At 44.6% G+C, this 27,386-nt stretch overlaps 1 protein-coding gene across 2 annotated transcripts in view; it reads right to left on the bottom strand.

Moving 5' to 3' along the window:
• ECE1 (endothelin converting enzyme 1) overlaps window positions 1–27,386 on the bottom strand; it is a 185,531-nt gene that overhangs the window by 134,355 nt on the left and 23,790 nt on the right. The window contains exon 1 of one of the 2 annotated variants that reach the window (XM_078145617.1): window positions 6,853–6,912. The exons of the other annotated variant lie outside the window; for it this stretch is intronic. Coding sequence (XP_078001743.1) covers window positions 6,853–6,897 — 45 coding nt within the window. The 5' untranslated portion in view covers window positions 6,898–6,912. Of the gene's footprint in view, window positions 1–6,852; window positions 6,913–27,386 lie in introns of those variants that run through there. 2 annotated transcript variants of the gene reach the window in all.

Genomic DNA, 27,386 nt, shown 5'->3' with positions numbered 1-27,386 from the left:
TGAAAAATGTAGGAGATGTAAAACAGGCCGCCTGTGGGCCGCTTTGGTGGGCATATGTTGGATCAGAAACTTTCTCTGCTTGGCCCCAGAGGACACAGTAGGAAGAAATGGATGGAAGATACAAAGAGGCTGATTTCTATTCATCCAAGTGAACCCAGCCTAATACCTTAAGCCTTTCCCAACCTCTTTTAATTCTAGATCCTTTCCTCTGTTAATTATCTCCTACTTCTCCTGTCTATAGCTTGTTTGTATATATTTGTTTACATGTTGTCTCCCCCATTAGATTGTAAGCTCCTCGAGGGCAGGGACATTTCTTTTGGGGTTTTTTGGGGTTTTTTTGGTATCCTCATTGTTTAGCATAGTGCCTGGCTTTTAGTAAGGGCTTCATGGTTGTTGACTGATTGCCTAATCCACACTGAAAGCTCCCCCAAAGCAGAATGGCCTACATGAATGGGGAGGGGAACACAAAGAAGGGGTTCCACATTCCTGGAGGCTTTCAAGGAGGCTAGCTGAGCGCTTGTTGGCCAAGCTGGACAGGAGATGAAGCACAAAGACTTTTGGGATGCCACGCATGCTAAAAGTGTGGTAGTTAGATCATACGCCTCTTGAGGGTAGGAGCAACATCTTAAAGTCACAGGATAATAATAACAATAACCATCATGCTAGCAGCTACAATGTAAACAAAAACCTTGTTTGTATATTATCCCATTTGATCCTCCCAATGACCTGTAAATTAATGTTATTATAACCCCCATTTTACAGAAGAGGAGACTGAGGCTGAGCGAGGTTAAAGTGACTTTCCCAAGGTCACAGAGCTGGTAGATTGTCTGAGTCAGGATTCACACTCGGGTCTTCCTGACTCCATGGTTCAATGAGTTATTCACTATGCCACTTTCCAACTCACAGATCCAGAACTAGAAGGGACCTCACAGGCCATCTAAGCCAACCCTCTCATTTCATTTATTTATTTAAGCTTCTTTTTCAATTTTCAAGCATCTATTTTTTTTCTCCCTCCCACCTCACAAAAAAGCACTTGTAACAAATACTCATAATCCAGCCAGATTCCTATATTAGCCATGTCCAAAAATGTGTGTCTTATTCTGCATATTAGTTCCTCATATCTCTTCCAGGCAGTGGGAAGCATGCTTCACCTCGGGTCTTCTGGAATCAAGACTGATCGAGGCATTGATCAGAACTCTTCGGTCTTTCAAAGTTGTTCATTAACAATAAGCCCTAGCATTTACAGAGCTTTATAAGGTTTTGAAGCACCTTACACATGCTACTTCACTTGATCCTCACAACAATCCTGGGAGCTGGGTGCTATTGTTATCCCCATTTTACAGATGAGGAAACTGAGGCAGACAGGATAAGCAACTTGCCCAGGGTTGTGTGACAAGAAAGTGTCTGCAGCTGGATTTGAACTCAGGTCTTCCTGACTGCAAGCCCAACGATCTATCTACTGAGTCACCTAGCTGCCCAACATTTTAACAAAGTTGATGTCAGTCTATACACGACTGCCTTTCTTCACTCCCTACAGCACAGTAACGTTCCATCACATTTGTATAGCATCATTTGTTCAGCCTTTTACTAGCTGATACATACTCAACATCCTCATTTTACAGATGTGGAAACTGAGGCCCCAGAAGCCTGACTTGCTCACATCATGGCTGAGATCATGGGTACAGATAAGTCTCCAAACACAGATTCACATCCAAGAACCATAAATACAAATGTCATCATAACAAAAAGTTCACTCTAACCTCCATTATAACTAGAATGTTGACAGAATTAGATACTATGGTTTACTGGCCATTTTAAACTAGAAAATAACTCATTCCAATCCCTGTTGAAAGCCCTCTGAGTACATCAGTAGACAGACCACACTGAGCATCACTGAACCTTTCGCTGATGACTTAGGAATCGACAGGGCTGTGGGTTTTCATTCTCAGCAGAGCCCTGCTGGATCCTTGGACCTTTTTCTAGCCCTAAGTACCCTTGGAGGGCAGGATAATGGAGTGGGAGGGAGAGAAAGCCCTGCTCTGCTCCTAATGTTCTGTGTGACCTTGAGCCACTCATTTATCTTGTCACGGCCTCATTTTTTTCATCTGCAAAGTGAAACAGTAGACTAGTTGATCTGGAAGGCCCCTCCTTCCTTTGCCATTCTGTGTTCCAAAGACTCTTTCAGCTCTGCCACTCTGTGCTCTAAGGGCCCTCCCAGGTCTGCCATTTTGTGTTCTAAAGTCCCTCCTAGCTTTGACATTGTGTTCTAAGAGCCCTCCCAGCTCTGACATTGCCTATTCTAAATGCCTTCCCAGCTCTGACGTCCTGTGTTCTAAAGGCCCTCCCAGCTGACATCTTGTGTTCTAAGGGCTCTCCCAGCTCTGACATCTTATATTCTAAGGGCTCTCCCAGCTCTGACATTCTATGTTCTAAAGGCCCTCCCAGCTCTGATATTCTGTTATCAGGCTCCTTCAAGCTCTGACAAAATGCTTGCTAGTAGGGGCAGCTAGGTGGAGCAGTGGATAGAGCACTGGCCCTGAAGTCAGGAGGACCCCAGATACATAACACTTACTAGCTGTGTGACTCTGGGCAAGTCACTTAACCCCATTGCCTAGCCAAAAACAAAACAAAACAAAACAAAACAAAATAAAATACTTGCTAGTTGACTGACTGATCAAAAATAAATCAGGAGCCTCAGAAGGAAGAAAACATCTACTTCCTCCACTAGAATAATGTTGCCCATTTCTGTCATTTCAAGGTTGACAAAGCAGCTTCTAAGCACTTACTGAGCACAAATCATCCTGTGAGGTAGGTGGGACAAAGGTTAAATGTGCCCATTTTACAGAAGAGGAAAATGAGGCTTAGAAAAGGCTGCAACTGTTCTAGGGGTGGTCAGTTGATGGCCTTGGGCAGTTCCCACAGCCAGTTCCCCTCTCTCATTGCTCCCCACTCAGCCTCCAGTTCTGCCTGGCATCCAAAGAAGCTGCTCCAGGATGGCTAAGGCCGGGCCCGGAGGTGCCACCTGGCCTCTGAGCGGGCACTGCTATAGCTAGCACTTTTCCTGAAACGCACAACCACCTCCTTATTCCCCCCACCCAGAGACCAGTAAGGCCCGGAACCAGGCAATCACAGGCATTAGCAACAGATCTGTTTTCTTTCTTTTCCAGGCGTCTGTAATAGCTCCTTTGGCTCCAAAACAGGATCTTTTAGGGGAGGCAGTGAACCTCGGGATAGTGTCCTAGAGTGACGCAGGATGGAGGGGAAGGGCCCAACGGGCAGACTGAGTGCTATCAACGGGGTCACTAGCCTTCTGGAAGAAAAACATGCTCAGTGGGCTGAGAAATGAGAGGGCCAACGAAGCCACACTGAGCAAGAGAAAGAGGCCTGGGCTGGGGGCAGAAGACCCTGGCTCTTGTCCCTCCTTGGCTACTTTATTTCCCACAGTCTAAATTTCTGCAACAGTGAAATAAGGGACTGTGGGACCTCAGCAAATCACATCTCCTGCCTGGGCCTTAGGGTTCCGAGATGTAAGCCGAGAATGGTGAACTCAATGGATTCTGCCTCCTATGCCCCAAAGGCCCTCCCAGCTCTGATGTTCTATCAACACAACATTTTGTTTAAGGTCAGAGGAATCTGACTGAGGAAGGGTCAACAGGGATCAGAGTGAGGGGAACAGTTTCTCATCAAGAGACAGGCTGGCTCTAATCATCAAATCCCACACAGCTCTGCTGGCAGGAAGTCTCATTGTAAGCAAAATGAAATTCTTCAGCCCCGACTCCACCTGCCTCTTCCATTCCCCCCTCCTTCTTCCCCTGCCCTGGGCCCTCCTGAACACTTCATGTAAATTACTGAAATGCAGACTTTTTTTCTTCCTTTTAAGAAAAATCCACAGCAGTGAAGTGAGCAGAACCAGGAGATCACTGTAGGTAGTAACAGCAATATTGTGCAATGATCAGCTGTGCATGACTTAGCTATTATTATCCATACAATAATCCAAGACAATTCCTAAGGACTCGTGACCAAAAATATTATTTACCTCCAGAGGGAGAACTGATCAATTCTGAGTACAAGTGAAATAGAATTTTCTCACTTTCCTTATTTTTCTTGCCTTTTTTGAGACATGGCTAAGATGGAAATTTGTTTTGCATGATTTCACACATATAATTGATATTATATTGCCTGCCTTCTCAGTAGGTGGAAGAAGGGCTAGCTGGAGGGAGACAGAGAATTGGAACTTAAAATTTAAAAAAAAGAATGTTAAAAATAAGTAAATAATAAATTTATTTAAAAAAGAAAAATCCACAGCAGCCTCTGGGCCCGGGAACTCCACAGCAACACCAATATTCAGCAGAACAGGAAGCTAACTCTCCTACTCCCCCAGAAGCCTGTGGGCCCATCCAGGAAAGGACCTGATTCAACATTAACATGAACTGGGCCTAGGACGGCTGAACAGCTTGGGTGTCAGGGGACAGAACGGCTAGAATGCGTGCCATAGTACGGTAGAAAACACACAGGATCACAGCTGTGGCATTTAAGGCCCTCCTGAGAGCTAGAAAGGACCTTTGAGGTCATTAATCCAACCTCCCCATTTTACAGATGAGGAAACTGAAGTTCTGTGATTGCAGCTCAGGTCCTCTGACCTGCTCCATGCTGGGTCTGTACAACTGGCTTCAGCCTATCCCTCCAGTCTTATCTAATAATAAAACTCCCCTTTACAGAGCAATGTAACATTCGTAAAGTCCATTCCTCATAACAAACCCATGCTATTATCATAAATATTATCCCTATTTTACAGGGAAGGAAATAGAGGCTCTGACATTGCCCCAGGTCACACAGTTAGGAAGTCTTGCAGTGAGGCTCAAACCCAACTCCTGACTGCCTGCTTTCAGTCCAATCCACCTTCTATAGAGCTGCCCAGCTGTCAGTCAATGAGCAATTATTAAGCACCTACTATATCCCTGGCACTGGAAGACAGAAAAAGAAGCAAAAGATAGCTCCTACCCTCAAGGAGCTTACAGTCTAACAGGGGGAGACAACATGCAAACAAATATATACAAAGCAAGTTATATACAGGATAAATAGGAAATAATTAATCAATCACTTCACTTAATCAATAAAGATTTATTAAATGCCTATTTAGCATCAGGCTCTATGCTAAGCCACTGAGGAGACAAAAAAGAGGCAAAAGACAGGCCCTGTCCTCAAGGAGCTCCCAGTCTAAGGAAGGAGACAACATGCAAACAAATATATACAAAGCAAGTTAGAGACAGGATAAATTGGAAGGCACCAGAATTAAGGAGGATTGGGACTTTAGAAGGCAGGATTTTAGTTCTCTCCTTTATTACCCCTAAGTGATACAAGAGATAAAATGTTGGATTGGGACTCAGGAAGATAAGAGTTCAAATCTTGATTCAGACATATACTAATTACATGACCCTCTGCCAGTCACTTAACCTCTTTCAACTTCAGTTTTTTCATCTGTAAAATGGGGATAATATCTACCTCAGAGGATCAACTGAGACAACAGATTTAACATACTTTGCAAACTTTTAAGGACACTAGAAGTGCTAGCTGTTATTATTTTTATCACAGCCATTTATGTACTTTCTTTCTATAATAAGCACTTCTAGAGACCAGAGTTTATTTCTTATCTATACAGAAATGCACAGTAGGGACTAAAGAAATATTGAGTTAAATTAAGAGAGCCTCAGGAGACCTGCTGAAATTACTTACTATATACTACCTGTGTGACCCTTGGCAAGTCACTTAACCCCAATTGCCTGAAAAAAAAAAAGAATGAAATTACTTACTATATATCTGCTTTTCTGTGCACATGTTATAACTTCCCAGTAAAATGTAAGCTCCTTGAGGGCAGAGTTCACTTGGTTTTTAATCTTTGTATCCCTGGCAACTAGCATGTACTTGTCCTGGCTGCTTACCATGTAACCTGAAGTAAGTAATTTATCCCTTTTCTAGGCCTGTGTCCTCATCTTTGTTATGTGAGGGTTGGGTTGTGAGATTTCTAAGGACTCTTCCAGCTCTGACTTTCTGTGTTCTAAGACCCCTCCCAGCTCTGACATGCTGTGTTCTAAGGACCCTCCCAGCTCTGACATCCTGTGTTCTAAGGCCCAGCTCTGACATTCTGTGTTCTAAGGACCTCCCAGCTCTGACATTCTGTGTTCTAAGGCCCAGCTCTGACATTCTGTTTTCTAAGGGCCCTCCCAGCTCTGACATCCTGTGTTCTAAGGACCTTCCCAGCTCTGACATCCTGTGTTCTAAGGCCCAGCTCTGACATTCTCTCTTCTAAGGGCCCTCCCAGCTCTGACATTCTGTGTTCTAAGACCCAGCTCTGACATTCTGTGTTCTAAGGACCTTCCCAGCTCTGACACCCTGTGTTCTAAGGGCCCTCCCAGCTCTGACACCCTGTGTTCTAAGGCCCAGCTCTGACATTCTGTGTTCTAAGGGCCCTCCCAGCTCTGACATCCTGTGTTCTAAGGACCCTCCCAGCTCTGACATTCTGTATTCTAAGGGCCCTCCCAGCTCTGACATTCAGTGTTCTAAGGGCCTTCCCAGCTCTGACATCCTGTGTTCTAAGGCCCAGCTCTGACATTCTGTGTTCTAAGGGCCCTCCCAGCTCTGACATTTTATAGATGAAAACCAGATCCTCCCAGTCACAACGAGCTCCTCAGAGACCAGCCAAGCAGCCAATAAGCCCTAGGCTGAGAGACTGAATCAAGTGGCCCAGGTGCCGACCTCAGCAGATCTCCTGCTCTCACTTTTAGGGCTTTGTCGGGTCTCTGGGAAATCGTTACACAAATCTCCCGGAATGAAGGAGGACAGAGGCAAACCTACCTTGGGCCACAGCCTCCTTTGCCCCGAGGGTGGCAGCACAGACATGTCAGTTTGGCCCAGGCATTGCGCAGGAGAGAGGCGGTCTGAGCGGCCCCCAAGGACACCCAGCCTCGGTAGACTCTCTCCCCCGACACGAGCTGGGTGACCCACGGCAAGTCACTCGGGGAGATGGAGATGGTGCCTGTGTAACAGGAATAATCAAACCCTGACAGGATCAGGGTTAAAGGGCTTCGGAAACGTCAGAGAGCTGTGGAAAGCTCAGCTTTTGTTTTCATTATGGCCTTCCAGATACAGTCTCCAAGGGGAAGAGCATACCGAACCAGTCGACATGGGAATTCCTATCGGTTTGGGGTCTTTTCAACAACAAAGATTCTGCTTCTCTTTCAGGAAATCTTCATGAGTAATCCCCAGAGGAATTCCCCATCAGGAAAAGGGTCACCGATGACCCCCCCAACTGTTGGGGCCTGATAAGGAGGCATTTGCCCTAATCTGGTCCAACACTTGCCCTCTAAGGAGGCATCTGAGGAGGGCCCAAGTTGGGTGGGCTGGGTCACTGGGTTCCATTGTGCCCAGCACAGAAAGGTCCGTTTCCTTACTCATTCAAGAAACATTTAGTAAGCTCTAAGTATAAGTCACTGTGGGGAAATAAGGCATGGTTCCTGGTCTTGAGAAGCTTACAATCTAATATGTTTAGGTCATCCATCTGGGTGTAGAGGTATTGCTTTGGGAGTGAAAAAAAAATCCACCTTTGTTCATCTTTCTGGGACCTTCTCCTCAGTTAGCATGGCAGAATGTAAAGATAACTAGCACTGGAGTTTTAGGACCTGGGTTCGAATACTGTCTCTGTTATTTTCTACTTGTGAACTCTTGGGCAAATAACTGCCCTCCTCTGGGCCTCAGCTTCCTCATTTATAAAATGAAGGTGCTGGACTAGATGGTTTCTAATTCAACAAACATTTATTAAGCACCTACTATATACAATGTAGTATAACTAAAACACAAATTAACATTCTATTAGGGAGGGATAACAGATAGCCAGACAAGTAAGTGAAGACTAATTTGAGAAGGGAGAAAACACAATTTGCGAGGGTGTTGTAGCGGGGTCGGGAGCAGAATCAGGGAAAGCTTCATGAAGGAGGTAACACCTGGAATAGTGTATATAATGCTGGACTTGGAGTCAGAAGGTTAAGATATGAATCCTGCCATTTACTAGCTGTGTGGACCTGGGCAAGTCACCACTCTCAGAATCTCAGTTTCCTCATCTCTAAAATGGGGACAGTAATGGTACCTACTTCAGAGTTTACCCTGAGGCTCAAATGAGTTGACATATATAAAGTGCTTTGCAAATACTATATAAATATCTCAGATATTTTCATTATCATTGAAGGAAGATGAGGATTTGAAGAAGCAGCAGAAAATGCAGAAAGAGTACATCTCAGGCATAGGGGACAGCTCATGCCAACGTATCAACGTGGAAGATGGAATGTCTCAATCCAGTTGGGTTAGAATGGAGAGTGAGACAAGGAGACTCATGGAAAACAAGGATGGAGAGAACTTGGGGCGAGATTCTGAAGAAGGAGAGAAATCTGAATTTTCTCTTAGCCCTTAAGGTCCCTCTCACCTCTTAAAATCCTATGATCTGAATGTTTCCATCTCTTATCTCCTCAAATTTACACAAATTCTAATTTAATACACATTTATTAAGTGCTTACAGCATGCAGAGCAGTGCGTTAGGCACATCTGGCATAGAGGAAGATTCAAAGTTTACCTACCATATATTCCCTGCTTCTGGGAGAGAGATAGAACACACACAGGGATAACTGGGTAACCCCAGCTAAATCTGTCCCTCTCACAGAGACTGGCTACAGTTACTGTACCTTTGAGAGAGAGAGACAGCTAGAGATAGGGAGAGAGACAGAGAGACAGAGACAGAAAGACAGAGACACAGAGAGGCAGAGAGAGACAGGCAGAGATAGGGAGAGAGACAGAGATGGAGACAGAGAGACAGAGACAGAAAGACAGAGACACAGAGACACAGAGAGAGACAGGCAGAGACAGAGAGAAAGAGAGAGAGACAGAGAGACAGAGATGGAGACAGAGAGACAGAGACAGAAAGACAGAGACAGAGAGACAGAGAGAGAGACAGGGAGACAGAGACAGGGAGATGGAGAGACAGAGACAGAAAGACAGACAGAGACAGGGAGACAGACAGAGAGAGACAGAAAGACAGGCAGAGACAGAGAAAGAGACAGACATGGACAAGGAGACAGACGGAGACAGGGGGACAGACAGAAAGAGACAGAAAGAAAGATGAGACAGAGACACAGAGAGATAGAAACAGACAGAACAGAGAGATAGACAGAAACAGACAGAGACAGACACACACACACACAGAGACAGACAGACAGAAACAGAGAGAGACAGAGACACACAGAGACAGAACAGAATCTTGAAACAGTTAATCATCACGGCAGGAAGGAGTCTGGTAATGCAAAGTGTTAACATGAAATCCAAGAAAGAAAATCATTACTGGCAAGGTAGCAGAGGGATTGGGAGGGCTTCCTGGAGGAGGTGGCATTTTAATCGGGTTTTAAGGATGGGCAGAAATTCAACAGGAGATGAAGGGCAGGGAGGCCATTCCACCCAGTTCCCACAATGATTTCTTCCTCCAAGGTTCAGAGGTGACTCTTCTTTCTGGCTAAAACGTGCTGTCGAAGTCAGCTCTGGAAACCTTCCCATGGGCTGGGGGTTGGGATCAGGACTTCCTGTGACCGGGATTCCAACCCAATGGAAAAGGAGAGGGGAGGCTCAGTACCTGATCTCGGCCCCACCCCCAGGTCCCACCAGACGTTCCCAGGCCCTGTTTTTACTGATGTGCCCTGACTGAAAAGAATTAGCTGTTTTTTCCATCACTTGTCTCCACCCAACCTGCCAAATGGTTTCATTTCCTAGAACTGACCTCAGGGCAGTATCTGGCCCCTACTCCCTTGTCTTCCTCCATACCAAGTCCAGGAATCCTGAAAGAGGAATTCCCTGACCATCTCCTCTGGGCCTCAGAAAGGTCTCTGTTACCATGGGAACAGAGAGCCTAGGGGCTGGAGGACCTCATCCTGCTGTCTATTGCCACCTGGTGCCCCTGGAGTCAAAGGACATCTGGAGGCGTTTTGTGGCTTGTTTGGTTTTTTTTTTTTAACCACAGTCTCCCACCTCCCTATCAGTAAGTACAATTAGCAGGCATAAGCCCAGGCAGGACAGACAGAAAAAGGGTGGGGAGAGTGGGAGGTGGACAGCAGAGGGAAGCAGAGGAGAGGATAAGAGGAAAAGAGCCTAGCTCAGGCCTTCATCAACTCTTAGAATCATAGGTTTATAACTGGAAGGGATAAAAAGATCATCTAGTCTAACCGCCCCATTTTACAGACAAGGGAAATGGAGGATAAGTGAGGTGACTTGCCGGAGGTTTCAAAGGGTGAAATTGGCACGAGCCAGGATTTGAACCCAGTGCTTCTGATGCCAAAGCCAGCACTTTTCCCATTGTACCAAGCTGCTTCCCAGACCCCTGTCAGAGCCTCCTGTCTTTCTGCCTCCAGGTTCTCCCCTCTCCAATTTCTCCTTCACATAACTGCCAAAACAATCTTCCCATGCTGCCTCTCTTACACTCCCTGTGCTCCCCCCGCCTCCCGGATAAGCTACAAACTCCACAACCTGCCACTCAAGGCCACCCCCAGCCTAGCACCAGCCAAGCTTTCCAACCTTGCCTCACCCAATTCTCCACTCCAAGCCAGTTACTTGATGTCAACCTGCCTTTCCCTGACGATGCATTCGCACTGGCTGTCTCCCTATCCCCAAAGACTGGAACGCACCCCTTTCTCATCTCGACCTTCAGAGATACTGTCTTCAAGGTCCAGCTCAGAGGACTGTCTCCTTCATGAAGCCTGCCCTGGCTCCCAGCTGAAAGTACCCCCTGCCACCCTTGAGATCATTTTGGATGGTTCTCTTCTGCCTTTAGCATCTTCTACTCTGAGGTGCAGCTGGGTGGCGCAGCACATAAGAACACGGACCCTGGAGTAGGGGAGGACCTGAGTTCAAATCTGGCCTCAGACTCTAGCTATGTGACCCTGAGCAAGTAACTTAACCCCAACTGCCTCAAAAAACCCACAAAAACCCCGTCATCTACTCTGCATCATATGTAGCAAGGTCCATCTCACATCTTTTCCTTACTCAATGTTCTTTAGGAGCACTTTGGACTACAGGGCCTCTGCAGTCCTTTCAAAGTTCTACAGGTCATAAATTTAGGGCTGGCTTAGAGACCACCGAGTCCAACCTGATCACTCTACATGTGAGGAATCTGAAACAACCAGTGCCTTGTTCAAGGTCACATAACTAGTTGCTATTGGGCAGGATTTGAACCCAGGGCCTCCTGACTCCAAGTCCAATAACTTAGACTCTGGGTAAATTGGATGTCCTGTAGACATTTTAAATTCAACCTGTTCAAAAGTAAACTCACAGTTTTCCTCCAAATCCTCTTTTTCTTAACTTTCCTATCATTTTCAAGGGTACCATCGTCCTCCCAGTCACTGAGGCTCGAAATCTGGGTGCTGTCTCACCACCCTCCCCCATATCCCCTGGGCTGCCAAATGCTTTGTAACGTCTCTCACATATGCCCCCTTCTCTCCTCCGACATGTCCTCATCACGATGTTGCAATGCAAACGTCTCCGTAGTTCACTGCTGGTGAACCCACTGCTGGGGGGGCTGTCTTCCTCAAGCCTCTCCCCACTCCAGTCCATCCTAATGCTCGGATGTGACCATGTCACTGCCCTGTTTGGTAAACTCCAGCAGCTTCCCATCCCCCCCTGCCCCGCCAGGATCAAATAGGAAGCCCTCTGTTGTTCAAAGCCCTTTCTCCCCTCCCCTCCATCTTTCCAGTCTTCTTACCCATTGCACTCCCCACCCCTGCCCATCCCCTGGACTCTGGGAGCCAGTGACCCTGGCCTCCTGGCCATTCCTCTCTCAAGACTCCCCCTTTCCTAAATCCGGGCATTTTCAACGGCTGAATCCATGCCTGAAATTCTCTTTTCTCATCTTTGCTTCCTGATATCCTTGCTTCTTTCATGTTCCAGCTGAAATCCCACCTTCCACAAGACGCCCTTCTCTGTTTGCTTAATTCTAGTGCCTTCCCTCTATCGATTACCCCCAATGTGTCTGATTTATAGCTTGTATATACATAGTTGTTTGCATGTTCTCTCCCCAGTTAGACCATGAGCTCCTTGAGTGCAGGGGCTGTCTTCTACCTTTTGTTATAACTGCACAGTGCCTGGCATATAGTAGGTGCTTAATAAAGGCTTACTGACTGACCAATCCTATAGAGGTTTTGTCTTCTTTTCATTTTTGAATCCTCAGTAACCAGCTCACAGCAGGTTTCTAATATTTGCTGACTTTGATTGGGAAGAAAGGCATTGGGAAGAACAACGGATTTAGCATCAGAGGTCACGGACACTTAGAGCCTGGGTCATGATTTGGGGCATAACGACAGAATCACAGGATGAGAGAGCTATCTGGGACCGTGGCAGTTAGCTGGTCCAACTTAAATGCAAAAAAGAAGCCCCATTAGAACTAACCTGTCAAATGAGCAAGGCCCAGTTTCCTACTCTATAAAACGAGGCAGTTGATGGAGTAGTACAGCGGATAGAGCTGGGCCTGGAGTCAGGAAGACCTGAGTTCAAATCCATCCTCAGACACGTACCAGCTGGGTGACCCTGGGCAAGTCACCTAACCCCATTTGCCTCAGATTCCTCATCTGTCAAATGAGTTGGAGAAGGAAATGGCAAACCATGCCAGTATGTTTGCTAAAAAAAACAACAACAAAAAAACCCCCCAAACCCTCCAAATGGGGTCAGGAAGAGTCTGAAACAACTGAACAACAATAGCTGTTCAATAGTGGTAAATGCACTGGGCTTGCAGTCAGGAGGACCTGAGTTCAAACTCAACCTCAGACACTTACTAGCTGTGTGACCCTGGGCAAGTCACTTAACCCCAGTGTCACCCCCCTCCCCCCAAAAAAAGAATTTTCACTCGAGTCCTTTGACTCCAAAGGCAGCATCCTCTCCATTGTACCATGATGCCTCTCACCAGAAAGTGCTATGAAGATGACAACAACAATAATAATCATAGCCATGGGAGAAAGAAACCATAGCCTAATGGAGAGAGGGCTGCTTTTGGAGTCAGGAAGGGCTGAGTTCAATGTCCTGCCTCCGATGGCACATACTAGGGTGACCCTAGGCAAGTCATTCACCTCCCAGGTTCCCAGGCAAGACTCAAAGTTACAGATCTGCATGGGTGGATAGAGTTTTCACTTAGGGGTTCCCTCACATGAATGAAAATTCAGTTGTGAATAAAAATATTTTTAAAAAATAACAGTAAGAGCTGACATTTATAGTGTACCAAGTGGTTTGCAAAACACTTCATGGCCTATTATCTCTTTGCATCCTCACAACAGCCCTGTTGAGGTAGGCACTACCAGGATTATGCCCATTTTACAGATAAGTGAACTGAGGCTCAGAAAGGCAAATTAACTTATCACAGGATCACAGATTTAGAGCTGGAAGGGACTTCAAGGGCCTTCTAGACAAATCCTCCTCATATTTAAAGATAAGGAAACCAAGGCAGGCAAAGTGATTTTTGCAAGTCACCTAGGTAATTAGTGACAGAGTCAAGCTTTAAAATCCAGGTTCTCTGACTCTAAATCCATTGTTCTTTTCTACAGTATCATGAGTCTACCTTTTCATGCACACAGCTATCACCAAGGGTCACAGCTCCTTCAATGAAGGAAGATGGGGAGAACAGACATAAGCTTCATCCTACATAAGGAAAGCAAAGGTAGAGCCCCTTCCCCACATGCATCCTTCCACTGTGATGATCCTGGCTGGGTGAACAAGCTATATGCCCTTTTATCAGGCATTAGTATGATCAGTTATCTCGTGGGCTCGGATAAGCTGATGAAGCAATCTTAAAAAAGGTTCACATTGGTCCAAATACAGGCTGCACCCCTAAAATGAGATTTCCTTGAAAAGAAAAAATATATATAAATACATATACACATATACATATATACACACACATATATGTGTGTGTGTGTGTGAGTGTGTGTATACCCCAAATTCCTGCTTTGCTGTTTCCTTAGGGAATGCAGGGATTATGGGCTCTCCAAGGTTTGGAGAGCAGAGCACGCAGTCTACCATGTCTCATGTAGCTTGAAAGGCTCCAAGGAAGGACCACCGTGCACCATGCATCTCTTATCCAAGAACCAGCTTAGCTAAGGCTGGAGATGCTCTTGCTCAGACAGCTGGCCACCAAATGAGGAATCCTTTGGCCATGGTGACACACACGTAATAGATTAGAAATAAAATGCTCCAAAGAATAAACATCACGCTCAGGTCCTATAACGCTATGTCACTAATCATCTGTGTGACTTGCAAAAATCATTTTGCCTGCCTTGGTTTCCTTATCTTTAAATATGAGAGGACTGGGGGCAGCTAGGTGGTACAGTGGATAGAGCACACTAGCCCTGGAGTCAGGAGGACCTGAGTTCAAACCTGGCCTCAGACACTTAACAGTTACTAGCTATGTGACCTTGGGCAAGTCACTTAACCCTACTGCCTAGCCAAAAATAAACAAACAAATGAATGAATGAATGAATGAATGAATGAATAACTAAGTAAATAAATAAATAAATAAGTGAATGAATGAATGAATGAATGAATGAATGAATGAATATGAGAGGACTGGTCTAGAAGGCCCCTAAAGTCCCTTCCAGCTATGATCCTGTGATAAGTTAATTTGCCTCTCTGAGCATTCATTGATCTGTAAAATGGACATAATCCTGGTAGTGACTAGCTCAACAAGGTTGTTGCCAGGCTCCACAGAAATAACAGGCATGAATTTTTGGAAGGCAAGAGGGTACACATTTTAGCTCCCACCTGCTACCTTTCCCGTTTTATTTTTTTTACATGTCTGATTTTTATCATGAAATTGACAAACTTCAAACATGAGGATCTACATATACAAAGAACAGAAACAGAGTTACCAATGATAGGGGATGAAGCCATGAATTTCGATTACATACGATTTGGGTTTGTTTGGTTTTTTTAAGCATATAGAGTGAAAGCTTATAACTGCACTAAGACTTTTGGGACTCCCTAAATAGTAAATTTTACATGACAGTACCAACACTGCCTTGCATGTCCATGTTCCCTTCTAAACTCTGTTCTGTTCTTATCTGGGGATTTTAATATATTTCTTATTGATGTTCTTTTCTAGCTTTTTTTTTTTTGGTATCACGATCACTACTTTCCTCACCCCTCACCCCTCATTCAAAGAAAACTCTTCCTGTTTAAGTCGACAAGCATTATTAAGTACCTACTATGTTCAAGGCACCATGCTAACAGTGCTCACAGCCTAAAAGGAAGACAACATGCAGATAACCATGCCCAAACGACATACTGGATAAGTCAGGGATAACCAATGGAGAGAAGGCACAGATAGGAACAGCTGAGCAAAACCAAGAACAAAAGAGAGCAGGCACTTAATAAATGTTGATTGATTGACTGAAAAACCAATCCATATATTGGCCATATCTAAAAATGTATTGTACCCCTCTCCATCACCTCTCTGCCAAGACAGTCCAGGCTTATTCCATATTAATCCCCTTTGTTTACTCTACAATCAAGGCAAACTAGCTTGCTAGCTGTTGCCTGTTCATGACTGTCCATCTCTGGCCTCCAAACTTTTGCCCAAGCTGTTCCCCATATCTGCAATGTACTCCCTTCTCACCTTCACCTTATAAAATGCTTGGTCTCCTTCAAATCCCAGCTCAGATGCTCCCTCCTACACAAAGCCTTTCCTGATCCTCCCAGTGGTTAGCTCTCTTTCCCTCCTGAAATTACTTTGTATCTATTTATATGTGTACATGCTGTCTCCCCAGTTCAAATGTAAGCTCTTTGAAGGCAGGGAAGTGTTTCCTTTCTGTCTTTGTATCTTCAGCACCTAGAACAGTGCCTGACATATAGTAGACACTTAATAAATGTTCCTTCAACTAATTCACATTTATTAAGTGCCCACTATGTGCCAGGCATAGTGCCAAGCACTGGGGATTGCAAAATGCTCCTCCAGGAGCTTACAATCTAATGGAGGAGAAAACAGGTAAACAAATATACACAAAATAAGTTATATACAGGATAAATAGTAAATAATTAACAGAAGGAAATCAAGAAGGGTTAGGAAAAGCTTCCTGTAAAAGATGGCATGTTAGCTGGAGCTTAAAGGAAGCCAGGGTGGCCAGTAGGTAGAGTTGAGGAGGGAGAGCGTTCCAGGCATGGGGCACCACCAGAGAAACAGTCTAGAATTGAATCTTAGGTCACTTCCCTTGCATACACTCTACATTCCACCCCTACCAGGCACCAATTTGAAGAGCTTCAAGGTCAGGAAGACCAGCCATAGCTTGTTGACATGGCCTTCACCATCTTCCCACCCCTCGCCACCATCTTCCTAACCAGCATTTGAGACTCTCTGCCTGGGCCTTCCTGCCTCCAGGCCTTTGCTAACTCTGCTTCCCATGGCCTGAACGTCCTCCTCTTCATCCTCCGTGAAGCCTCCTGATCCTCCTCAGTGATGATTTCAGACCTCACAGAACTTTATTTGCACCTTTCTAAAGCACTTATCATGCATCATTGGATACTGCTGTCCAACACTTCCATGCCCTGGTTCTGGGACCCTGGGCAAGTTACTTTGACCTGTCAGTGCTCTAGGAAAACCTATAAGACTATACATAGCAAAGAAGTTGCCAATCTGCACCAGTAAAGGGAGTTCCTTCACCTGGGAGTTCTCTGTCCCAATGAAACCAGAAGTCCCATACTTATCCATCTAGTTAAATGTGTTTGTGTGTTATCTCTCTGCTAGATTACAAGCTCCATGAGGGCAGGATCATCTTCTCCAAACTCTGTCTCCAAGAACCTAGTACAGTGCTCTCCACATACAACTTGTCTTTAATAAATGTTTTTTGACTTAAAATGCAACATATGGTCCTTTCCCTCGACAAGCTTTTCAACCCAGTCATAACACATCTGTCACAATAGGAACAACTGGAAGGAAGACTCAGTGTCTGGCGAGCGAAACCAGAGTCCCATTCTTTCCCAGCCTCTGCCAATAACTTGCCCCCAGTTTTATCACCTATCTGAGCTTCAACTTCCTTCCCAGGAAAATGAAGGGATGGGCCTAGACTCTCTCTAAAGTCCCTCCCAGCTCCAACATGCCACATAGTTCTATGAGTTTAAAAGATCTGGGGATCTGACCAAAAGTAACTTCCAGCGTGAGACCAAAGGGGCTGCTGGGAATCTGCCGAGATGAAGGCAGCCTGAGTTATGAGTCATTAGGATAGCGGCATAAAGCAAGAAAGCCAATTAAATTCTGACGACAGTTTCAGCAACACCCTGATCCCTGTATGACCCAGAGAAAGGCAGGCTGCCCAGTCAGCAGTAACATTATGGGTCAAAACAATGAGAACTCATAGAAGCCGTAAGGCTAGAGAACCATGCCTAGAAACCCATGCAGGTACTGCCCTCTACCTGTGTCTGCTAGCCCCCCACCCCAGGGCATAGATAATGTTCTGCCCAAAAAATCAAACAGGGGGAAAAAATGTCAGGATCCTAAGGGATTATGGGAAACTGAGTTCACTGATGGCACACCCAGCAAAAGGAGAGCCGCCGCTGAAAGCTATATAGGGATCAGAGGAGGGATGGAGCCATGCTCTTGTCCTGATGCTCAGATGCTAATAACTGTGCTTATAAGGCAAGATTCATTCTCCATTTCTTTCGCCTTATGGATGCTATTTAGCCAAGGCTAAGAAAGCCCCGTCATGGATGGAAGTACCAAACCACTCATGGATGCCAATTTAGAATCATGAAATCAAAGATAAATGACATGCCCTCTACTTGGCCCAGTCAGCCAGGAACGAGAAGGAAGGCACGAACACCCAGATCTCGAGGCAAATGAGATCCTCCCCCTCCTTCCTCCTCCAGCACACTCACATACAGATCAATCAACTTTTATTAAACACCTACTGTATGTCAGGCACTCTGCTAAGCACTGGGGATACAAAGAGGCAAAAGGCAGCCCCTGCCCTCAAGGAGCTTACAAGGGAAAGGGAGAGACAACATGCAAACAAATACATACAAAGCAAACTATATAAAGGATAAATAGGAAATGATGAATAGAGGAAAGCCCTAGAATTAAGAGTTCAGGACAGCTTTCCCAACAATTTTTACCAAATAGTCAATTCTTTCCCCAAAACTTAAGTCTTTCTACTTGTCAAACACAAGGTTATAATAGTCATTTGCTGCTATAAATTGTATATCTATGCTGTTCCACTAACCTATCTTTCTATTTCTTAGCAAGTACCAGATAGTTTTGAAAATTACTGCCTTATGATGTAGTTTAAGATCTGATACTGTTAACCCTCTTTCCTTTACTTTTTTTTTTATTAGTTCCTTTGATATTCTTGACCTTTTGTTCTTCCAAATGACTTTTGTTATGATTTTTCTAACTCAATTTAATTGGGATGGCATTGAATATATAATAGTTCAGGTAAAATTGTCATTTTTATTATATTGACCCTTCCTACCTATGAATAATTAATATTTCTCCGATTATTTAAATCTGAATTTATTTGTATAAAAAGGTTTTTTTAATATAATTTTGTTCATAGAGTTCCTGGATTTGTTTTGGCAGGTGTACTCCCAAGTATTTTATACTCTCCAGAGTTATGATACTTGGAAAATCCCAAAGACTCAACTCGTTTATAGAGGAGATAAAGATGACCCTCTATTAGGAGAAAGTACAGATCTGCAAAAACATTAAAACACATAATTCATTAAAATATAATCTGTAATTTGGAGAAGTGTGAGATGCTCCAGGAGCTTGTTAGGATGAAGAAGGGAGACAATGTATTGAGGATGGGAAACAGAAGAAGGGCTTGCCTATATATATGACTTAGGGCAAGTGGTTTCACCATTCTGACCCTGCTCCCTCGCCCATCAAATGAAGGGACAGAATTATACGGAAGCTTCAATTAGTTAAAGGATGGGGCTCAGAAACAAATACGTGTTCTGGCTATGGCTGGTAGAGGAAATTTTTGTTTAGACTAGAGAGGCCTGCAAGGTCCCTTACAAGCCTAAGATTCTGTGACCAGATAAGGTCTATGATCCTTTCCAGTAGCCAAGAAAGGGGAGTATGGCTTGCTGGTTAGAACAGTGGACTTGGAGTCAGTAGGATATGGGTTCAAATCTTGCCTCAGAAACTAATTAACTTTGGGAGTCTGGACAAGTCACTTAAACCTCTCTGAGCCTTGAATTCCTTTTCCACAAAATGAAGATAATAGCACCAACCTCAAAGAATTATGGTAAGGAAAAATCAGATAATACACGTAGAGTATAATAGATGGATAACAGATGATAACATAATCCCCTCCTCCCTCTCCTTCTGGCTTTCTGGACATGGTTACCATGCCCCTTCTTGACTCCCTTTTCATGTGTCTTTCACCATTAGAATGTAAACTCCTTGAGGGCAAGAGTTGTCTTTCTTTTGGCTTTATATTTGTATTCCCAGAGCCTAGCACAGTGCCTGGCACACAGCAAGTGCTTAATAAATGCTTTTTGCCTTGCCTGTTGTCTAGAGTGCTTGGCAAATCTTAAAGTACTATGTATGAGCTGTCATCATCATCATCATCATCATCGTCATCATCATCATTATCACCATCATATTTTAGGAACCTATGATCTTTAGAGTACTTAGAAAAGAAAAACCTGCCCAAGCGTGTTCATCACTATCCACAAGGAGAGGGAAGGGGAAAAGCATTTATTAAGTGCCAACTGTGTGCCAGGCACTGCGCTAAGGAAGGAAACAAGCATTTATTAAGCGCCAACTGTGTGCCAGGCACTCTGCTAAACACAATAAATATCTCATTTGATCCTCCCGACAGCCCTGGGAGGTGGGTGCTATTGTTATCCCCATTTTTACAGATGGGGAAACTGAGGCTGACAGAGGTTAAGTGATTTGCCCATGGCCACACAGCCGGTGTCTCAAGTGGGGTCTGAATTTAGGTCTTTCTGACTCCAGTTCCAGATCTCTATCCACTGGCTCTAAAGGGGAACCCTGACCAGCCAGCATTTGGGGAAGCTAGGTGGCGCAGCGGATAGAGTGTTGGACCTAGAGCCAGGAAGACCTGAGTTCTAATCCAGCCTCAGACATCTACTAGTTGCATGACCGTGAGCAAATCATTTAACTCTGCCTCAGTTTCCCCATCTGTAAAATGAGCTGGAGAAGGAAATGGCAAACCACTCCAGTATCTCTGCCAAGCAAACCCCAAAAGGAGGCACAAAGAGTCAGACATGACTGAAATGACTGAACAGCAACCAGACCAGCCACCAGGGATGTCCTGGTCAGTTTAATTAATGATAATAATAATATCCTGGGAGGGGTGATGGATGAGTCACCAGACTGACAAGAAAGAGCAATGCACCCAGGTTAAGGATTTAGGAGATCTAGGTTCAATTCCCAGCTCTGCCTCTGAACTTGCTCTGGGACCCCGGACAAATGCCTTCCCCTCTCTGGGTCTCCATTTCCCCACCCTGTAAAATGAGGGCTAGATTACAGGCTTTGCAAACATCCCTTCCTTAAAGTCTCTCAGTGGTCTTACAGGAAATCGTTCAAGGGAGTTTCTGAAACTGCAAAGCTGATGGTCCGTTCCTGGCCTAGTGATGACCCCTCCAAGACAGGTAAACCCCCCATTTACAAACCCCCACGGAGAGCTCACCCCACAGCCTCTTTGTGCTAAGAGAGCCAGGGAAAATCCTGCTTCATGTTTCTCAGTGGAAAGGTCTTCAGGAATGGAAAACAGAGCTATTCTGGGGGTCAAACGAGGGAGTTGAAGCCAATTTCTTTAATCCAAGGCCTCAGGGAGGAATTAGATGTTCAATGGCAACACTCTTCAGGGAACAGGGAAAGGCCCAAATTCAATCTCGTGATTTGAACATCTGCCTCTGCAGGCTCCACCCTCACCTTAAGACCTCAAACCAAGAACTGTAGTGAACAAATATTGCAAGAAAAAGTACAGGCTATCAAAACTGGCAGAACGTAGAGGAACCCTGGGACTGAGGATCAGAGCTGAAGGAGTCAGAAGAGCAAAGAGCTTGAGCCAGAAAGAAGCTTAGAAGTCTTCTGGCCCAACCCCCTAATGTTATGGTTGAGGAAATTCAGGTCCCAAGGGTGACTTGCCTGAAGACAAATAAATTAGTATCAGGGCTGGAATTTGAACCTCAGTCCAAAGGCTGCCTGCTCACAGAACACAGAATACAGGAAGATGCCTCCTCTTCCTTCCTGGACATCTTTAAGCAGAGTCTGGACCACCACTAGGCCTCAAGGTGGCACTGCAGATACAGCCCTGGATTTAGAGTCAGTAAGACCTGAGTTCCAGTCTAGCCTTGGACACTTTCTAGCTGTGTGATCCTTAGCAAGCCACTTTACATCTGTCTGCCTTAGTTTTCCCATCTGTAAAATAGGGATGGATAACAGCAACTCCCTCCCAGGGCTGTCATGAGGATGAAGTGAGATAGCATATGTAAAGTACTTTGTAAACTTCAAAGAGCCATAGAAATGCTAGCTTATTCATATTACTTGGTATGTCATAGTAGGGGTTCCTTTTGGATGTGGTCAGATTAGAGAGCCGTGGAGGTCCTTTCCAACTCTCAAATTCTATGGTTAATATTTAATAGGGATGAGGGAAATTGAACAGGAATACAGTTATCCCTTCCACATCACAGGAGTTAGGGGTGCAGTACCCCTACAATCTGGAAAATCCACATAAAATATTTTGTCCCTTTCTTCATATCAGAGAAGAAGTCTGAATTACTATGGTATTAAAAGATAAGTTGATATTATACAATACTATACATATATTTTATGCATTTCTGAGTTGCTGAACTTTTTCTATGTCATCTGCTGGCCTCTATCTGTCGTCTGTGGCTTCCACAAAATTCTCTACAAATTCCCTTTTAATTTATTATGCCAACCCAAGATATAGTGATACCACAATGGGAAAAGTCGTGATAGGGAAGGAATAATGTAAAGTCTTATACTTAGGATAACAAATCAGCCATACATGCTAGAGGAGGATGGATAACCAATAGTTCATGTGATAGAGAACTAGGTGTTCAGTGGACTAGGAGCTCAATGCATAGGAACATTATGATAAAGTCATCAACTTAATGAATAGAATCTCAGGGTATATTAACTAACTCTTTGTGACCCCATTTGAGGTTTTCTTGGCAAAGATACTGGAGTGGTTTGGCATTTCCTTCTCCAACTCATTTTACAGAAAAGGAAACTGAGGCAAACAGGGTAAAGTGACTTGCCCAGGGTCACATAGCTAGTAAGTATCTGAGGCTGGATTTGAACTCAGGTCTTCCTGACTCCAGGTCCAGCATTCTATCTACTGCATTACTTAGCTGCCCATAACAGAAACATAGTTTTCAAAATATGAGAGGTGATGGCCTCATGCTGCTCTGTATCAGACCACACCTGTTACATTATGTTTATGTACTTCTAGGAGTACCAAGGACAGACAAGCTGGAGCCCATCCAGAGGAGGATGACCATGACCATGACCACGAGGAGAATGGAAACTGTGCCCCTGGGAGGCAGGGGAACAGGCTTTTTAGCCTGGAAAACTGACACGGAGGAATTGTAAGAATGACATCAGTTTTCAGGGACAGGAAGGACTGTCACAGGGAGAGGGATTAGTCCTGTTCTGCTTGGGCCCCTAAAGGCAGAACAGGGATTAATGGCTGGAAGTAGCTGAGGGGCAGACTACAGCTCACCAGAGATAAGAAAAAGGGAACCCAACCCTCCTAATAGTGAGAGCTGTCCAGAACTGGGAGGAGTGGCTCAGAGAGGTGAGTTGTTGGCAAATGCTGTAGAAGGGTTTCCAGTTCAGATACAGCTTATATTAGGTGGTCAAGAGATTTGTATCAGACTTGGCAGGAGATCTAGAACACAGAACATCAGAATTGGAAGAGGCCTCAGAACATATAGTGTCAGAATTGGGAGGGCCCTTAAAACACAGAATGTCAGAGTTGGAAGAGGCCTTAGAACATACAACGTCAGAATTGGGAAGGCCTTAAAACACAGAATGTCAAAGCTTGGAGGGACCTTAGAACTGAGAGTGTAAGAGCTTGGAGCAGCCTTAGAACACAGAATGTCAGAACTGGGAGAGCCCTTAGAACAGAGAATATCAGAGCAGCTGGAAGTGGCCTCTGAACACAGAACATCAGAGTTGGAAGAGGCCTTAGAACATACAATGTCAAAATTAGGAGGGCCCTTAAAACACAGAATGTCAAAGCTTGGAGGATCTTTAGAACACAGACAGCCAGAATTGAGAGGGCCCTCAGAACAGAGAACATCAGAGCCAGAAGGGGCCTTAGAACACTCAATGTCAGAATCAGGAAGGAACTCAATACAAAACATCAGAGGAGGAAGGGGCCTTAGGATACAAAATGTCCACGCTATAAAGGACCTTGGAACAAAGAATGTCAGAGTTGGGAGGGTCTTTAGAGATTATCTAGTCCAACCCTCTTTTTACATGAGTAACTGAGACCCAAGACTGGAAATGACCTGTCCAAGAGTAGGACTTTATCTGAACAGAGGGAACTCCTTATCTTTTGCAGACTTGGCAGAAAGCCTCTACTTCCCCCACCCCAAATCACTCATGGATCTCATTTACCTTGGTTACCCCCTAAAAGGCAGTGAAGTTTCTTCTTTTGAAAATGTTTAAGAAAAAAAAAAGAGCCTTCTGATGGGATTAGTTTGACTGCAATCATTCCTTAACAGAAGATGGGGAATGGCCCTTCCTACTTTGATACAGTGCCAAAGAAAACACACAATCTATGCCCAAGTGATTGTTTTAGGGGCAGCCTGGGGTGAGCAGCAGATGGGGGGCAGGGGAATAGACGATGCAAAAACACATTTAATTTGATGCTAGAGTACATAGGAAGTCTTCACTCTTTGCCTCTCGAACTAAAAAACATTTATTAAGCACCTACTATGTGTAAGGCACTGTTAGAGAGATAAGGATAAAACAAAATAGCCCCTGCCTACTGCAGAGTGGGAGCAGGGGGTGAAATATGATATGCAAATACATAAATATACACAGCTATAATCTGAGGAAGAAGATAGCATTAACAATTGGAAGACCAGGAAATATTCCCTAACAGACATGGTATCTGGATTGGATATTGAATAAGGCTAGGGATTCTAAGAGGTAGAGTGGAGAAAAGGGCATGCCAGGCATGAGAAAGATATACAAATGATGAAGGCGGGAGATGGAATTCAGAGTCCAGTTTGGGTGAAATTTGGAGGGTGTGAAGGGGGCATAATGTGAAATCAGTCTGGAAAGGCAGAAGGGAGCTAGATTGTGAAGGGCTTTAGATGCCAAGTAAAGGAATCTGTACTGGATCCTTAAAGTAATAGGGAAATACTGAAAATTACTGAGCGACAGAGTGACCTCGTCAGATCTGTGCTTTAGGAAGATTGCTTTGGCAGTCTTGGGGGGTGGCAGGATTGAAGAAAGGAGAGGCACAAAAACCAGGAGGCCAATCAGGAAGCTGACACAATAGTCCAAGTAAGAATCGATGAGGGTCAGAACCTGGGTGGTGGCTCTGTGCATAGAGAAAAAGGCAGGAGTGGGAGAAGGGTTGCTTGAATTGACAAGATCTGACTAGGAGTCAGGAATGATGCTGAGCTGTGACAAAATCGAACGACTAGAATAGTGGGGAGCTCTCCATTGTATGAGTGGGTTTAAGCAGGAACAGAAGATTCTTCAGGATGTCAAGATGGAGACATAGAGCAATTTGATTCAATTCAATACACATTTGTTGAAGCACTGTGCAAAGCACTGAAGATACAAATAAGAAAAAGACAGCTCTTGACCTCAAGGAGCTTACGATCTAATGGGGAGAAGACAACATGCAGCTGAAAAGGGGGACGGGGCGTGCACGGGTACCCAGTCTAGGAGAATGGTGTTCTGTGGAGTCAAAACCGAGCAGAGCTGCTGAGGACAAATGGAGAAGGTTACCTGGAAAGTTCTGAAAATTCTGAATGCTCTATAAAGGAAGGCTTTGGGAGGAGCTCCACCTTCCAGCCCTCTAATCAGAGGGGAGAAGGCAGCTGAGGCTGCTGAGAAGGTACTGAGAATCAAAAACAGAGTCAGTCAGCACGGTGATGAGATTCCAGGTGATCAGCTTACCTGGGGGACCAGTGATGTTCCTGTAGGGTCTAAAACTAGCAGGGTTGCTAATGGCAAATGGAGAATTAACTTGGCAGGCAGTTAATAGGGAGCTGCAGCTCAGGAGAGAGATGGAAGGCTGGACAATTAGATCTGAGAGCCATTGTGCAGATTTTGTGAATTACTGGTCCAGGCCAGGGCAAGAAGACCCCTCTGTCATTGATCTTAACACCCTCTTCCCACCCTACATCCCCAAGACTCCTTCTGCGCAGTTGTTCATTATTCCATTTCTTGGAGTAACATTCTGGAAAGCAAACATAATGAATAACTTGGTAACATGAGTAACACTGTAGAAAAAGTCCTGCTCTTGGAGTGAGAAGAGCTGGATTAAAATTCCCCCACTCTGCATTACCTTTGTGACCTTGAGAAAGTCATTTCTCAGAGCCTTAGCTTTTTCTCTACAAAAGGGAAAAGAAAATCCTCACCCTACCTATTGTGAGAAAAGCACTCCATATACCATAAAATGAGGCATAATTCAAGTTACTATTTTCATCAGAACATAGACACTTCTCTCCATCCCTGTAGATGTGCCTTCCTCCACTGAAGGCTCCATCCCATCCAAAAGCATTTACTATGTGCAAACCTTGGGGGATACAAAGACAACATGAAAAACATCCCCTGCCCTCACAGAGCTTACATTCTAGACTCTTCTGGTGCCAAGTCAATGAGGGGAGAAACCATGGCTTACCTAAACTTTGTGTCTCCCTCAACAATAGCTTTGTGTATGTAGAGTTTTAAGGTTCGTGTAAAAGATCTCATGTGATCCAGTAATTTAAAGGAAAGCATTTTTGAAAGCCTTAGGAACTCTGATCAAAGTAATGACTAATCACAACCCTAGAAGACTGATGGTAATGAAGCATACTACCTACCTCCTAACTAAAAAGCAATGGACCAAACGTGCAGAAAAGCCTACATTTTCAGGCGTGGCTAGTGTACGAATCTGTTTTCCTTGACTATATTTATTGGGTTTTTTTTTTGGGAGAAGACAGTGATTGGATGGTTAGTGATAGAAAAAAAGGGAATGAGCATCAATGAAACATGCTACAGCATACAGAAGACAGCAGGAGGACATTAAGGGAAAGTCATGTCCCAAAAGAAGGATGCTAGGTGGCTCAGTGGATACAGCACTGGGCCTGGAGTTGGGAAGATCTGAGTTCAAATCCAGTGCCAGACAGTTACTAGCTGCGTGACCCTGGGTAATTCACTTATCTGCTGTTCACCTTAATCCACTGGAGAAGAAAATGGCAAACCACTCCAGTAAATATACACTAGTATCTTTATCAAGAAATCCCCATGGACAGTATGGTCCACAGGGTCACGAGGAGTCAGACACAACTGAATAACACACATCCCAAAAAGCAAGCTTCATGCAATATATTTCCAGTTTCACATACAATCCTCTTTTTCCAAATTCTTTGCGCATTATGAAAAAGTTCATGTTGATGTCTATTAAGTTCAAAATTAAAAAAAAACCAAAGTCTTCATGTTCAGACTCAGCAACAGGCCTTGCTTCTGCCCACCAAGGAAGACCCAGGCAAGCCAAAAGGAAAGAATCTCATCACAGAGGGTTGGCTGCTACAGAATGGACCTTTTTGGCCAATGCAACCCATGGAAATGTTTTCCCTCCTTATATCCACCCCTTAGAATCCCTGTTGTTGAGTCATTTCAGTTGTGTCTAATTTTTTGTGATGCCATTTGGGGTTTTCTTGGCAAAGATACAGGAGTTGTCTGCCATTTCCTTCTCCAGCTCATTTCACATATGAAGAAACTGAGGCAGAATTAGGTGACTTGCCCAGGGTCACACAGCTAGTGTGTCACACACTAGTCACACACACACACACACACACAACAAGGGTCACACACACTAATACGTGTCTGAGGCTAGATTTGAACTCAGGAAGAGAAGTCTTCCTGACTCTAGGCCCTTAAGTTCTATTCACTGCACCACCTAACTCAGAATGTCTTTGCAGCCCCTGAGCCTGCTAGGTGGGTTCCAGAATGCCAACCTGAGATTAAAACTTACTACACAAAACCCACAGGGGAGGCAATCCATACTTGGAGGAGAGAGCCCAAACACCCTAGGGAGCCCACCCAGCTCTCTCTAGTAATTGTAGATGAATGTGAGCTGAGTCTATACATTAAGACCTTC

This window comes from Phascolarctos cinereus, unplaced genomic scaffold (assembly GCF_003287225.1).
Source record: "Phascolarctos cinereus isolate Bilbo 61053 unplaced genomic scaffold, phaCin_HiC Scaffold_726;HRSCAF=1367, whole genome shotgun sequence".
Classification (NCBI taxonomy): domain Eukaryota; kingdom Metazoa; phylum Chordata; class Mammalia; order Diprotodontia; family Phascolarctidae; genus Phascolarctos; species Phascolarctos cinereus.
Note: the sequence above shows the minus strand (reverse complement) of the source record. Positions and strands in the feature narration are given on the sequence as shown.